Source organism: Lontra canadensis, unplaced genomic scaffold, assembly GCF_010015895.1.
Source record: "Lontra canadensis isolate GAN:19392208 unplaced genomic scaffold, GSC_riverotter_1.0 scaffold147, whole genome shotgun sequence".
NCBI lineage: Eukaryota > Metazoa > Chordata > Mammalia > Carnivora > Mustelidae > Lontra > Lontra canadensis.
Window position 1 is genome coordinate 349,694 of NW_022631141.1, and position 13,461 is coordinate 363,154.

At 40.7% G+C, this 13,461-nt stretch overlaps 1 protein-coding gene across 1 annotated transcript in view; it reads left to right on the top strand.

Moving 5' to 3' along the window:
- CEP126 (centrosomal protein 126) overlaps nt 1–13,461 on the top strand; it is an 89,721-nt gene that overhangs the window by 46,017 nt on the left and 30,243 nt on the right. Inside the window, 2 exon segments of the mRNA XM_032844082.1 lie at nt 954–1,099; nt 6,668–6,779. Of these exon segments, the coding sequence (XP_032699973.1) occupies nt 954–1,099; nt 6,668–6,779 (258 nt within the window).

Below are 13,461 nucleotides of genomic sequence, written 5' to 3' on the forward strand. Positions count from 1 at the left end.
AGTAAATAATTACTGAAACACACATACACACGTTTTCCACAAACAAAATTAATTTTTTGAAACAGTTGAAAGTAGAGAACATGAACTCAAGTGCCCAGGCAATCAGAAATAAATGAAATAGGAAAGTTAAGAAAAATAGGGACTGATAAAGGTTATGGGCAGGTGTTTGTTGTCATGTCTGGATAGGAGTTCAGGGTTGACAAATCTTGCAGATTTTCAAGAGAAGGTGGAGTCAAGATTTTTATGTAAGTTGTAAGGATTTCTAGCATAGTTCAGACTTAATATGACAGTCAATTTTAAACTTTTGGTCTAAAAGAAGAAGAAAGATCCATGGTATTATCTTTTTTTTTTTTTTTAAGATTTTATTAATTTATTTGACAAGAGAGAGAGATCACAAGTAGGCAGAAAGGCAATCAGAGAGAGAGGAGGAAGAAGCAGGCTCCCCGCTGAGCAGAGAGCCCCATGCGGGCCTCGATCCCAGGACCCTGGGACCATGACCTGAGCCAAAGGCAGAGGCTTTAATCCACTGAGCCACCCAGGCACCCACCGTGGTATTATCTTAATTGCCCTATGATTTGCAAGGCTGCTTCTTTCACCAATGAATTTATTTTTCTCATTCCAGAAAATAGTGTAGCTTTTTAGTAAAGAATTCTTCCACAGCAGGCTTTCAGAGGTGAGAACATGGATGCAGGCCTGTGAGAAATTAGAAATAAGAGCCTTCCCTTAGTTGCAAAAGGCCTGGATAAAGTTCTGGAATTGCTACATATAAAGATACTAAGATTGTTAGTGAAGAGCCCTTTTTTTTTTTTTTAATTTAAAATGTGTTGTTTCTAAGTAAGTAGACTTTTGAAATATGAAAACATAACAAATCATTAGTTTGAAACTATTTTCTGTGTTCAGATTTTTAAGACTTATTCCCTCATTCAGTTATCTACTTTGTGTTTCACATATAGAGCTTTTGAAGAAAAACGAAAAGAACAAGAAGAAAAAGAACAACAAATCAGAGAACAAATACTTCAACAAAGAAAAGAGAAGTTTGAAGAAGTCACTGAAAAATTCCAGCGCGCTCATATTCCTCTTTCACAACGGAGGAGAGCAGGTATCTGAACTTCTAGAACAATATGAGGATAAAAACGAAAATGAAGGGCTCCTGGGTGGCTCAGTTGATTAAGCTTATGCTTTCAGCTCAGGTCATGATACAGGGTCCTGGGCTCAAGCCCCACACTGGGCTCCCTGCTTAGTGGGGATCTGCTTCTCCTTCTCCCTCTGTCTGCCTGTTTGTACTCTCTCTCTGTCAAATTAAAAAAAAAAAAATCTTAAAAAAATGAAAATGTTATATTCAACCTGAGTAGACAATAAAATGGTAAATTAAGAAAAAGAAGTATAAATTCAAACTAAAAAGCATACCTTTTGAGCAATAAGACTTGAACCAAATGAAAAATTATAATTTGATTTAGGTTTAATTTGGAGAATATATTGTTGGCTCCATTAGTAAATTTTGAAAGTTCACAAGTGTGATTCTACTTCATACCAGCTTACAGTGTTTTGTCTTTTCTAAAACTGATGAAGTAAACAGGGAATTTAACGTTTAGATTTAGCAAATTAGCATCACATTCATTCTGGCATTTTATTCACATTTTGGTTGAAATTCTTACCTAAGAGACTGACAAAATAAAAAGAAATTGTACAGAGTATTATAATCTAACAATCTAAGGCCAGGAATCAATTAAGAATTTAAATACGATTATAGTTGATTCTTTGGTACCATATCTACATTTTTTATGCCTTAAATAGTAACACGGAATTAAGTATAAAATGTCAAAGCTTCACAAAGAAAAGGACAGGGGCACCTGAGTGGCTCAGTTGGTTAGTATCTGACTCTTGATTTCAGCTCAGGTCATGATCTAAGGGTCATGAGATTGAGACCCATGTCAGGCTCTGCACACTGGGCATGGAACCTACCTAAGATTCTCTTCTCTTCCTCTGCCCCTTTCCTAACCCCTCCTTACACACATGTGCTCTCTCTAAGAGGAAGGAAGGAAGGAAGGAAGGAAGGACGGACGGACAAGCAGAACCTTTATATTCAGCAAACGAATGTTGTACTAGACTGTACTTAGCCCTGGGCTGAGATAGAAAGATAACCATTCTCTACCATTAAAGATCTCACAGCTTATTTTGGAGATGAAAATAATGTAAACAATATCAATAAATGTATTGAGAATCTCTGTGGTAACAGAATGTGTAAATTTCTGTGTGAACATAAAAGGAAGAATGCTAACCCTATACGGGAACATCGAGGACACCATCCCTGGAAAAATGACTGAATTTGCATCTTGAAGAATGAGCATTTTGCCAAGCAAAGAGAAAAAAAATTAAAATCCCCAACAGGGGGCGCCTGGGTGGCTCAGTGGGTTAAAGCCTCTGCCTCCGGCTCAGGTCACGAACTCAGGGTCCTGGGATGGGCTCTCTGCTTGGCAGGGAGCCTGCTTCCCCATCTCTCTCTCGCTGCCTCTCTGCCTACTTGTGATCTCTTTCTGTCAAATAAATAAATAAAATCTTTTAAAAAAATAAAATAAAATCCCCAACAGAAGGAAAAACTTTTACAAATAAATTATGTATTTTAATGCATCCTGAAGCATAGGATGGGAGAAGATGAAGAAGAATGAATGTGAGACTAGAAAACAAGCTAGAACCAATGCTCAAAGCGCTTGGCATATCATGCTAGAAATTTCACTCATATCCAAAATATAATCCACCTAAAGTTTTTTTAAAAGCAACCTATTACTGGGGCACCTGGGTGGCTCAGTGGGTTAAAGCCTCTGCCTTCGGCTCAGGTCATGATCTCAGGGTCCTGGGATCGAGGCCCACATCGGGCTCTCTGCTCAGCGGGGAGCCTGCTGTCTCTCTCTGTCTGCCTCTCTGCCTACTTGTGATCTCTGTCTGTCAAATAAATAAGTAAAATCTTTAAAAAAAAAAAAAAAAGCAACCTATTACTGTGTAAGAGTCCCTACTGTAATTGAAAAGCAATCTGATAACATTAAGTGAGGATGATATGAGACCGCTAGTAATACCCCTAAAAATAACAATGGCTTAAATATGATATGGGTTTATTTTTCTCTTGTATAATGTGAAGTCCTGAGGTAAGCAGTCACAGCTGGTTTGAGGACTATGGGGTGTCACTGGGAGCTCAGATGCCTTCTGTCTCTCGGCTCAACTATCCTTAGTTTGTGATTTTTATCTTCACCCTCCTGGTCACATTTTAGCTGCTGAAGCTCCAGCATCACACCAATGTTGTAGGCAGGAAGAAGGGAGAATTGTAAAGAACAAAAGGTTGTACCTCTGAGCTCCTTTTAAATTATTTTCCTAACAGTGTCCATCTGTCTACTTCTGTATAATCAGCAACGCCATGGGCAGGGAAGACTGACAGAACAAAAGTGTTGAGTAATTCTGCATCGCTGCTCTGACTGTGAGTGTGCGGTCTGTTGCCAAGAAAGGAAGGGAAGATGGATAGTGGTAGGTGGGAAACTTGAGGGTCTCTACTACAATTAGATCTGTTTATGAGAAAGATAATTACTGTGACAACATGGAGGTAGATGGAAGTGAAAACATACTGAAGTAGATAGACTAGCACGAGACTGTTCTAGTGCTTATGGCAGGAGGGGGGGCAAGCTGTCCTGCATATTGAGAAAAGTGGTAGTATATTCAAGAGATAGAATCCGTAGATTTCAGTTACTAATTGATGGAGAGTGGGGAAAGTCTAGATGGAGAGCATTGCCCCTAGGACTTAGCAGAGAGTCTCACATATTTTTATACTTTTTTAAGGAATTAATTATTTTGATAGATGATGATAATATCAAGATTATGGATAAAGAAGGAGAATCAGATTAGAGGTGTGAATGATCATTAAGTTTTAAATGCATTGATTTTGAGCCTTCTGTCAGCAACTAGAAATATGGGTCTGTGGGGAACCTAGGGGACTCAGTCGGTTGGGCATCTGCCTTCAGCTCAGGTCATGATTCCAGGGTCCTGGGATCAAATCCCTCATTGGGCTCCTTACTCAGCAGGGAGCCTGCTTCTCCCCTACCCTCTGCCTGCCGCTCCCCCTGCTTGTGCTCGCTCACACTCTCTTTTCTCTCTGTGTCAAGTAAATAAAGTCTTATTAAAAAAAAAAGAAAAGAAATATGGGTCTGAAATTTAAGAAAAAAATGGAATAGAGATGTATATTTAAGAGTCACTAAGAGGGGCGCCTGGGTGGCCCAGTTGGTTAAGCGACTGCCTTCCGCTCAGGTCATGATCCTGGAATCCTGGGATCAAGTCCGGTATCAGGCTCTCTGCTTGGCAGGGAATTTGCTTCTCCCTCTGACCCTCCCCTTTCTAATGCTCTCTCCCTCTCTCTCTCTCTCTCTCTCATTCTCTCTCTCTTTCAAATAAATAAATAAAATCTTAAAAAAAAAAAAAGATTCACTAATGAGTGATATATACTTGATAAATGAAGCCATGGGGGAGAAACGCTAAACCACAGGGTATAGACCACAGATTGAGGGTAGGGCCTAACATAGAATCTTTTTTTTTTTTTTCCTAAAATAGAATCATACACTACTATTTACTGTAGATAGACAAGAGAAACTAAAAGACTTTTGAGAAGTCCTTCTCAAGAATGCACAATGGCAAAAGCAAACAAAGAAAATAATGTATAAGAAGGCATAGGAGAAGGTAGTTTGAAGAAAGATGATGTGGTCAGTTACTATAAATGCCTGAGAAAATTACTTACCACTTATGGGAATTATTTGCCCCAAAGAGGGCGCCAACTACCAAAAGGTCTGGGTACAAAGAGTCAGGAGTTTTAGCAAAAACAAATGACACACTCACACAATGGAATAATATACAGTTATTAGAAGAAGTGATGGAGAAACTTTGTGGACTGATGTGGAAAGTTTTCTAGCAGAAGGAGGTTTACTGTGAAGTTACTAAGGCTTGAGTTTCATGAGCCCTCACTGTCACAGCCCCTACACCTCATTTTATATGACTACTTTTGCATTATTTTTTTCTTTTTTTTTTTAAGATTTATTTATTTTTTTGACAGAGATCACAAGTAGGCGGAGAGACAGGCAGAGAGAGAGGAGGAAGCAGGCTCCCCGCTGAGCAGAGAGCCCGATGCGGGGCTCGATCCCAGGATCCTGGGATCATGACCTGGGCGGAAGGCAGAGGCTTAACCCACTGAGCCACCCAGGCACCCCTGCATTATTTTTTCTTAATGAAGTCCCCCAAGTTACATAAGCTGTATGCTCATATAAAACTTGTATCTATCCCTGATTTTCAGGACATATTGTTAGTCATTAAAAAACGGTCCAGATCACAAGATATAATATTCTGCCTTCCGGTGAGAAAAGGGGGAAATTAGAGTACATATTTATATTTGCATAAAGAAACAGTTATAGTATATACAAATGATCAAGAGCAAGACTTCCAAATGTGTATTATGTATATTTTTTAGCTTCTAATATGGATATATTATGCAAAATACCAAGTTAATATTTTAAGAAAATTCAGTGTTGTGAATGAAGAGCAGAAACAGCTATGAAGGACAACTATTACGTAATTGTCTTATTCGTTTAGTTTATTCCCAAACCCGAAGGTTGCCCGAGACAGTTTGGAGGTGTCCGTGGAGAGCTCGAGAGTCGGCTCCCCCACCTCCATGCCTTGAGTTTTCTGCGGTCGGTGACTGCGGGAAAACCTACCCTCCGCTTAAGCGGACGGCGGGAGAAGCCGCGCCACTGGCAGGCGGCCGTGCTTCCCCTGGAGCAGCAGGGCGGGAAGAGCGCTGGGCGACGTAGGACCAGAAGGGCGCTCTGAGTGCCGTGCACCGCCGAAGGCTGCGGGGGGCGGGCGCTCACGGGCAGCAGGGCTGGTTAGAGGAGGTGCCGCACGTATGTAGACAAACGTCCACAGACTCTCTGACCCTGAACTGGGGCCCAGTCTCCTCCGTTGCAAAATGGACATTGAAATAGCGTCAGCTTCATGGGCCGTAGTGAGGATTAAATTAGTTAACACAGCACGCTTGAAAATAATGTCTGTAACAGTAAGCGCCCCGTGAACAGTAGTTGGTGTTTTTTACACTCCCCATTTTCTTCTTAAAAATATTAGTAAGCTTTGGGGCACGTGGGTAGCTCAGTTGGTTGAATGGCGGACTCTTATTTCGCTCAGGTCGTGGCCTCAGGGTTGAGGGATGCAGCCCGCCTCTGGCTTCGCCGTCTGCAGGAAGTCTACTTAAGAGTCTCTCCCTCTCCCTCTCTCCTCCCTCTGCTGGGGCACTCTTGTTCTCTCCCCCCGCCCCAATAAATAAATCTTTAAAAAATAAAAAAATATTCGTAAATTTTGTCAGAATCAAATCTAGATCAAATATAGTGGGGTTTACATGCCAGAATGAAGAGCCTGGACATTTCTCAAAGTCTTTTCCGGTTAAATATTCTCAAAATTGGCGACGTAACAGTTTCTGTGTGGGGAATTAGATATCTAAATTTAAAATAGTTACACTATTTTAAAAGATACTTTCTTTTTACAAAAGCTTTAAAGTACTATTTTATTATTGCCCAATCTTATATAAGAAAGAGATAATTGAAGATGAAGTGATTCTGTACTATTTGATTTTTCTCTATTATCCCTTTAGTTTTTCAAAAACGAGTTCCTCTGTTGGAAGACGCCCTCAAGCAAATTCAAGAATCCAATTTAAAATCAGAAGTAAACCTCCTCCCTTCCTACAGACCAACAATAAATTGGAGGTAAGTAATTTATTATTACAATGTATAATTATTAATATGTAACAATTATACAGCTTTCTGCTGAGTTTGTAGGCCTTTTCATCAGTTACTTCTCACCTTTGTTGTAGAGTTTACTATTTTATTTTCATAGATTAATTTGAGGTAGAGGAGAATATAAGTTGCCCAAGAATAAGGCAAAATTCTAACTCATCTTTGGTATTACAGTGCTGCCTATATTGAATATTTTTTAATGGAAGCCATCACTAAAACCGTTTTAAAATACTGATGTTCATTATTTATCTTTACTGAGAGGAAAAAATGTGTTGAATTGTAGTAATATAAGTTTAGATAAAAGGAGTAATTTATGGTAGAAATGGGTTTTTCCTCACGGAAAAATATTTCTTGGATGTCTTGAAAAAGCGAATGTCTCCTGGTTCCTCTCTAGAGTAGCTTAAATGAATCACCAAGGAGCAGTAGGATGGATCAAACCAGAGTACCCTGGACCATCTTATATTTTCCATTTATTTATTATAATTGTTTATTGAAGCTACAACATGCATAGCACTAGATCAGGCATTGTAAAGGGGATGTGGGGAGTATAACCCTATAAAATGCAATTCCTAGTATACGATCTAGGAAAGAAGCGAAAGTGCTTCAAAAAGTATAGAAGAGTGCTGGGGCACCTGGGTGGCTCAGTGGGTTGAGCCTCTGCATTCGGCTCAGGTCATGATCTCGAGGTCCTGGGATCGAGTCTAGATCAGCTTTTCGTTTTTAATAGGTCATTCCAGTCTCCTGTGAACAAATGTGAATAATGGATTGAAAGAGGACAAAACAGGAGACTATTTCAATATATGTCATTGAAATTACGTGAGCTCAGAGCGCTAGAGAAAGAGGTGGGCTTCTGGTCACAGAACACCGCACAGTGGATGGGACACAGCCACGAGGGTGTGTACTGTGATGACAGATCTAGGACAGAGCACCGAGAACAGCCACATTTAAGGAAGCAGAAGACAGAGGCCTCCAGATAGGAGCAGAAGGGTTGATGCAGGACTAGGAGAGGGTTGTATCACAGAAACTGAGGAAGGGTAGGGTTTCTTGGGGAAAAAAAGCAGTTTATAGAGATCAGATGGCTTCTAGGGAGTCAGTAACACAGTTGTTATCCTGCCCCGGAACAGGTGGCACATTTAAGAGGGGTGATGGGAGAGGGGTTAATGAAGGAACTGGAAAGCCAGAACAGGTTGGAGGAGCCCCCCAAGAACTGGCCACCACAGAATCAGTATTACCCTCACAGACCTGACCTGTTGATGTGTGTACCCGCAGAAGAGGGCTGCCAGACAGACCCTCGTGTCCTCGGTGGAGGAGCCCAGCACAGTGGAAGCTAGAAGACCAATGATCAAAAACGTCTTTCTCCTGTCACCTTGGCTCTTGCTAGTGCCTTCCATTGGCCAAACCGAGCCATAAACCAAAAGACAAAGGATCATTTCATCTCTGCCAAGCAGAGACAAGTGGAGAAGCATGGAAAGTGAATCTGGAAAAGAGAGGGTATCCAGTGCAGATGCAGTGTGTCCCCTCTGTTGCATAGGAAGCAGTCAGCCTGGGACTGCTGTCACAGTAGTGTAAGGGAGGGGGTGGGAACAGAAAAGAGAGTGCCATGGGTGGAAAAGAAATGGAGAGTGAGACAGTAAAGATAAGTGTTTGTCTATGAAAGGAAAAGAGTGATAGAACAATAGCCTGAAAGGATGACATCAAACTGGTGAGTCCCAGAACTGAGGCCAGAAAGATAGAGGAGGAAACTATGTTGAGTGTCTTACATTCCTCTTTTGAGCATGACAGTGATCGGCATGGTTGACCCTGTGAGTGAGATGCGGTTCTCCTCTCAGGACAGGTCTGCAGCTACATTATAATGCACATGTAATACATGTAAGGGGGTCTGTTACAGAAATATTAGCAAAGCGATCAAGTATGAAATGTAAAGTTGGGAAGAAGCTTGAAGGACAAGTACCAGATGTCCAATGAGGGGGCGTAGGTTGGGTTGAGCACCTCCAGGCCTGCAGTGCGGTAGAAGACACAGACCCCTAAGGACGTAGAGCTTGTCTGGAGTGGCAGGATTGTAGGGTATGTTGCTAGTAGGAGGAGATATACTAGAAATGTAGATTGAGATACAATGTGAAATATTTTTATGGCTAGCTGGGAAGTTTGAAGTTTGTTCTGTAACTGGTAGAGAAGCAGTGAAGGTTTTTAATCAAGGACTGATTTTTTTTAAACTTATTTATTTGAGAGAGAGAGAGAGAGAGAGAGCAGGAGAGGAGTGTAGGGGAGGAGCAGAGGGAGAGGGAGAAGCAGACTCCCCGCTGAGCAAGGAGTCTGACTCAGTTTCCGTCCCAGGATCCTGGGATCATGACCCGAGCCAAAGGCAGACGCTTCACTGACTGAGCCCCCCAGGATCCCCAATCAGGGACTGATAAAATCCTCTTTGTCATTGTAGAAAGATATTGGTGTGAATGTTGGAAAATGAAAGGATGGAAAGAAACTGAAGGCGACAAGAGAAGATTAATGGGATAATCCAAAGGATAGATCATTACTGCTTAAACTGGAATAGTACTATTCTATATAGCAGGAAAATGATAGGTCTGTAAAGGAATAAAAATATTGTGAGTGGGTAGAAGGAAAGGATGAGAGAAGGAATGATACACCTTTTCACAGCACAGAGAAGTGATGTAAGAAAGAGGATTTAAGAATGTTGACCAGATAGAAGGATAAAATGTGGAACATGGAGTGATTAATGGCAGGGAAATTAGGAGGTATCCAGCCATGAATTTAAAAGGACTTACGTTAAAAGGATAGTAGTAGTGAAGTCGGAAAGAAGGATAGAAGGAAAATACATTTCATAGAAATAGATTATGGAGGGGCACCTGGGTGGCTCTGTGGGTTGAGCCTCTGCCTTCGGCTCAGGTCATGATCCCAAGGTCCTGGGATCGAGCCCCACATCAGGCTCTCTGCTCAGCAGGGAGCCTGCTTTACCCCCTCTCTCTGCCTGCCCCTCTGCCTACTTGGGATCTTCGTCTGTCAGATAAATAAATAAAATCTTAAAAAAAAAAAAAAAAAGAAATAGATTATGGAAGTTAAATGATGAGTTTGGTGTATGATAGGATAAAGAAAATGAAAAAAAAAGCAAAAATGATCCAAAGAAGCTGAAATTTTGAGTCTTGATGATTGAGAGAATTTGTTGACTTTAAAAATAAAAAGAAATGAAATGGTACAAGTTTGGCAAGATATTGCTAAATTTCCTTGCAGGTGTCTGAATTGAGGGGATACATATCCAAGTACAAATGTATAAAAACAACTGGACCTAAAATGAAGTGAGAGACCCAGACTATGTAAATATAGTTGAAAGTCATGAATTGTTTATGTTGTTGCTTCATTTTTGTATGTAGTTATGTCCCCCCAGCCCGACCATGATATTCTAGGGAACAGTTGCTATAAATGGTACACAAGCAGGTACTCCCTGCGGCAGACCACAGAGCAGTCAGTCCTTGCTATGCCCCTCTCCCCACACATGACAGCTCAGCTACGAGCAACAAGCTACGGGCGTGGGTGTGTAGCCACCTTCATTAGACCCCATGTTCCAAACAGGAACCATGTTGATGGCTCCATGTGGATAATGTCTAGGTCCATGGGAGAGACATGTCCAGTCGTAAGAATTCCCACACTTGGGGAAAACCAAAGTTGTAGCTTCACATCAGCTCTCTGTGGTTGATGCAGTCCTCTGGGTTACACAGAGTGTGGGTGGATAAGCAAAGAGGAGGGTCCCATAACCCTCACAAATTTCAGCATAATAATTAAAAGTGATTCTTCAGATCAAGTGCACCTTGTAAAAACTCACCAAAATGCATAGTAGTTTTGTTAAGTTAGATGAAATTTCAGAACTTTACTGGATTTCAATACATTAGTGCTTTTTAAAATTTATTTATTTATTTATTTATTTGAGAGAGAGAGAGAGAGAGAGAATAAGCAGTGGGACGGGCAGAGGGAGAGGGAGAGAGAAGCAGACTCCCACCTGAGCAGGAAGACCGATGGCAGGGTTCGATCCCAGGACTCCGAGATCACGACATGAGCCGAAGGCAGGTGCTTCACCAACTGAGCCACCCAGGTGCCCCAGTACATTTGCTTTGACACCAAAACTTCACAGATTAAAACTGCAGTTCAGTCAGTATCTTCTTAACAGAATTACCTGGAGTAAGGAGATAAAATAATTATGTCTCTTTTGACCTTTTGGAAGTTTTTTTTTTTTTTTTAGTTTTACAAGCATATTTAATAGATCATTTATAAAGCAAGGGTCCAGTTCAATGTTTGGCTGCTCTCTGGATTTCGGGAGCAAAGCTCCAGGTCTTCATAAGATGGTGCCCATGGGGATGAGCTTCCCCTAAGGGCATGGGGACCAACGGAGTGAGTTCCTAATCTTGATGATGCTTGAGATTTGTCCTGCCATGTTAGGTCAAGCAAATCACATTAATTTTCTTTGGAACTTAGTCCCCCAGCACTTAATATGACTGCACAATATTTACCAGATGCTTAACGAGGTGCTCTGTTTGGGAAAAAACACCACTTATTCAAAAACACTATTGATGTGCAACACCAGATTATACTGTGTAGCTGTCAAGTCCCTTCGAGTTTGTTTGTTGTTTTTTTTTTTTTTCAATTGCGGGTCATTTTCTGATTCTCACTTTTGGGGTTCTTAAATCTTAACAAGCATCACCAATAATAAATACCAAGAGTCCATTTAAACTTTTTTTTAAGTTGCAGCAAATAGCTGTTCTGATAAAATAAAAGTAACAATCAGTGATGGAGCTCTGAGCTCCCAAAAGGAATCCACACCCTCCGTCAGTCCGCTTTGTCTTTCCCAGGACCTGCAGCATTTTTCCCCCTCCCTAAATAACCAAGATAAATAAGTTAGAATGTGGCCGTTTTGTCATGCTTATGAGACTACAGTTCTCAATTTGGGGTTAAAGGTTTGGGCTGCTATAAAAATGTCGTTTTAAAATACATTTTGAATTGTAAGAACAAAAGTAATTTTTTGTTTTTTTTTTTTCATTTAATTGGAATAATTTTCAGGTTCTACATATAGGGTAGTTATAAATTTAAAGCATTAGGCATTTATTGGTGAATAATGTATATATCCCCATTCAAAGAAATATAAGTGAATGACATTGAAATAAAGTCTTGGAGTTTACTATAAAAAAGAAATTCCAGGGATGCCTGGGTGGCTCAGTTCATTAAGCAGCTGCCTTCTGCTCAGGTCGTGATCCCAGGCATCATCGACCCTTGGGATCCAGTCCCACATCCGGCTCCTGACTTAGCAGGAAGCCTGTTTCTCCCTCCCACTCTGCCTGCTGCGCTCCCTGCCGGTACTCTCCCTCTCTGTTAAATGAATAAATAAAATTTAAAAAAAAAAAAAAAAAAGAAAGAAAGAAAGGAAGGAAGGAAGGAAGGAAGGAAGAAAGAAAGAAATTAATTCCAGCATATAAAGGACGTGCAAAGAAAGGAACTCAAGAAAGAACCTGAGAAGGAACAACTAGAAAAGTAGGAAAATAACCAGGAAAGCATGGGGACATGCAAACCAAGGGGATTAAAGTAAAAAAGACAGCAGCGATGCAGAAGTGTCTGTTTTTAGTTAATCTCCAGCAAAAGCAGTACCTGGGGGCGCGGGAAGAAGCCAGGCAGCAGTGGCTGAGGAAGCTGCGGAGGTGAAGGCCGCTTAGCTCTAGAGTACTCCGTGGGGAAGGCAAGATGACAGACATTGAGAGGGGGAGTTCAGAGTATTAAAAATTCCAAATCACTTTGCATTGTTGTGTACGGGTTTTCCTTGCTCACAGGCTTCTTTTTCTGCATATCCGTTCTCAGCCTTCGTGTTGTCAGATATTTTCTTTTTTTTTTTTTTAAGATTTTATTCATTTGACAGACAGAGATCACAAGTTGGCACAGAGAGAGGAGGAAGCAGATTCCCCGCTGAGCAGGGAGCCCAGTGCGGGTCTCAGTCCCAGAACCCTGAGATCATGACCTGAGCCCAGTGGCTCAACCCACTGAGCCACCCAGGTGCCCCCAGATATTTTCAATTAAAAAAAAAGGCTCTGTAGTGCTAGGAATGAAGGTATAGACATTTTTCACTCGACACTGTACCTTTCCTTAAAGTCTTAGAAGAGATGAAGTGTGAGAACAACTCTGATTTCCCTGTAGCACCCAAACGTATAGTTAGCATTATCCACATCTATGCTGGGGCCCCTGAGTAACATACATCGTTTGTTTTCCGAGAGATGACCTCCATTCTAAATTAGAGTACATAGTTTTCACTTATCATTGTAATGTGCTATTTTGACTATGACAGTCTATACCTATCTGTATGTATACACACGCACATGAGTGTTATATATCTGGAAAACAACAAATGTATAGAATTTACAGAGAGAACACTATGACTAACTTATTAAAACACTGAATTTCTCTCCACAGATAACTAACAGTGTTCAATAACGTGTATGAAAATGCTTTGTAAATTATAAAATGCTATACAAATATGAAATATTAGAATATTAAGGATCAGGTGTTAGGTTAATAGAAATACATTTTTTATTTATTGAAAATATGATTAAGGTACAATATTGATAAGCTATTGTCACATTAAAAATCCACTATATGTGGAATATAA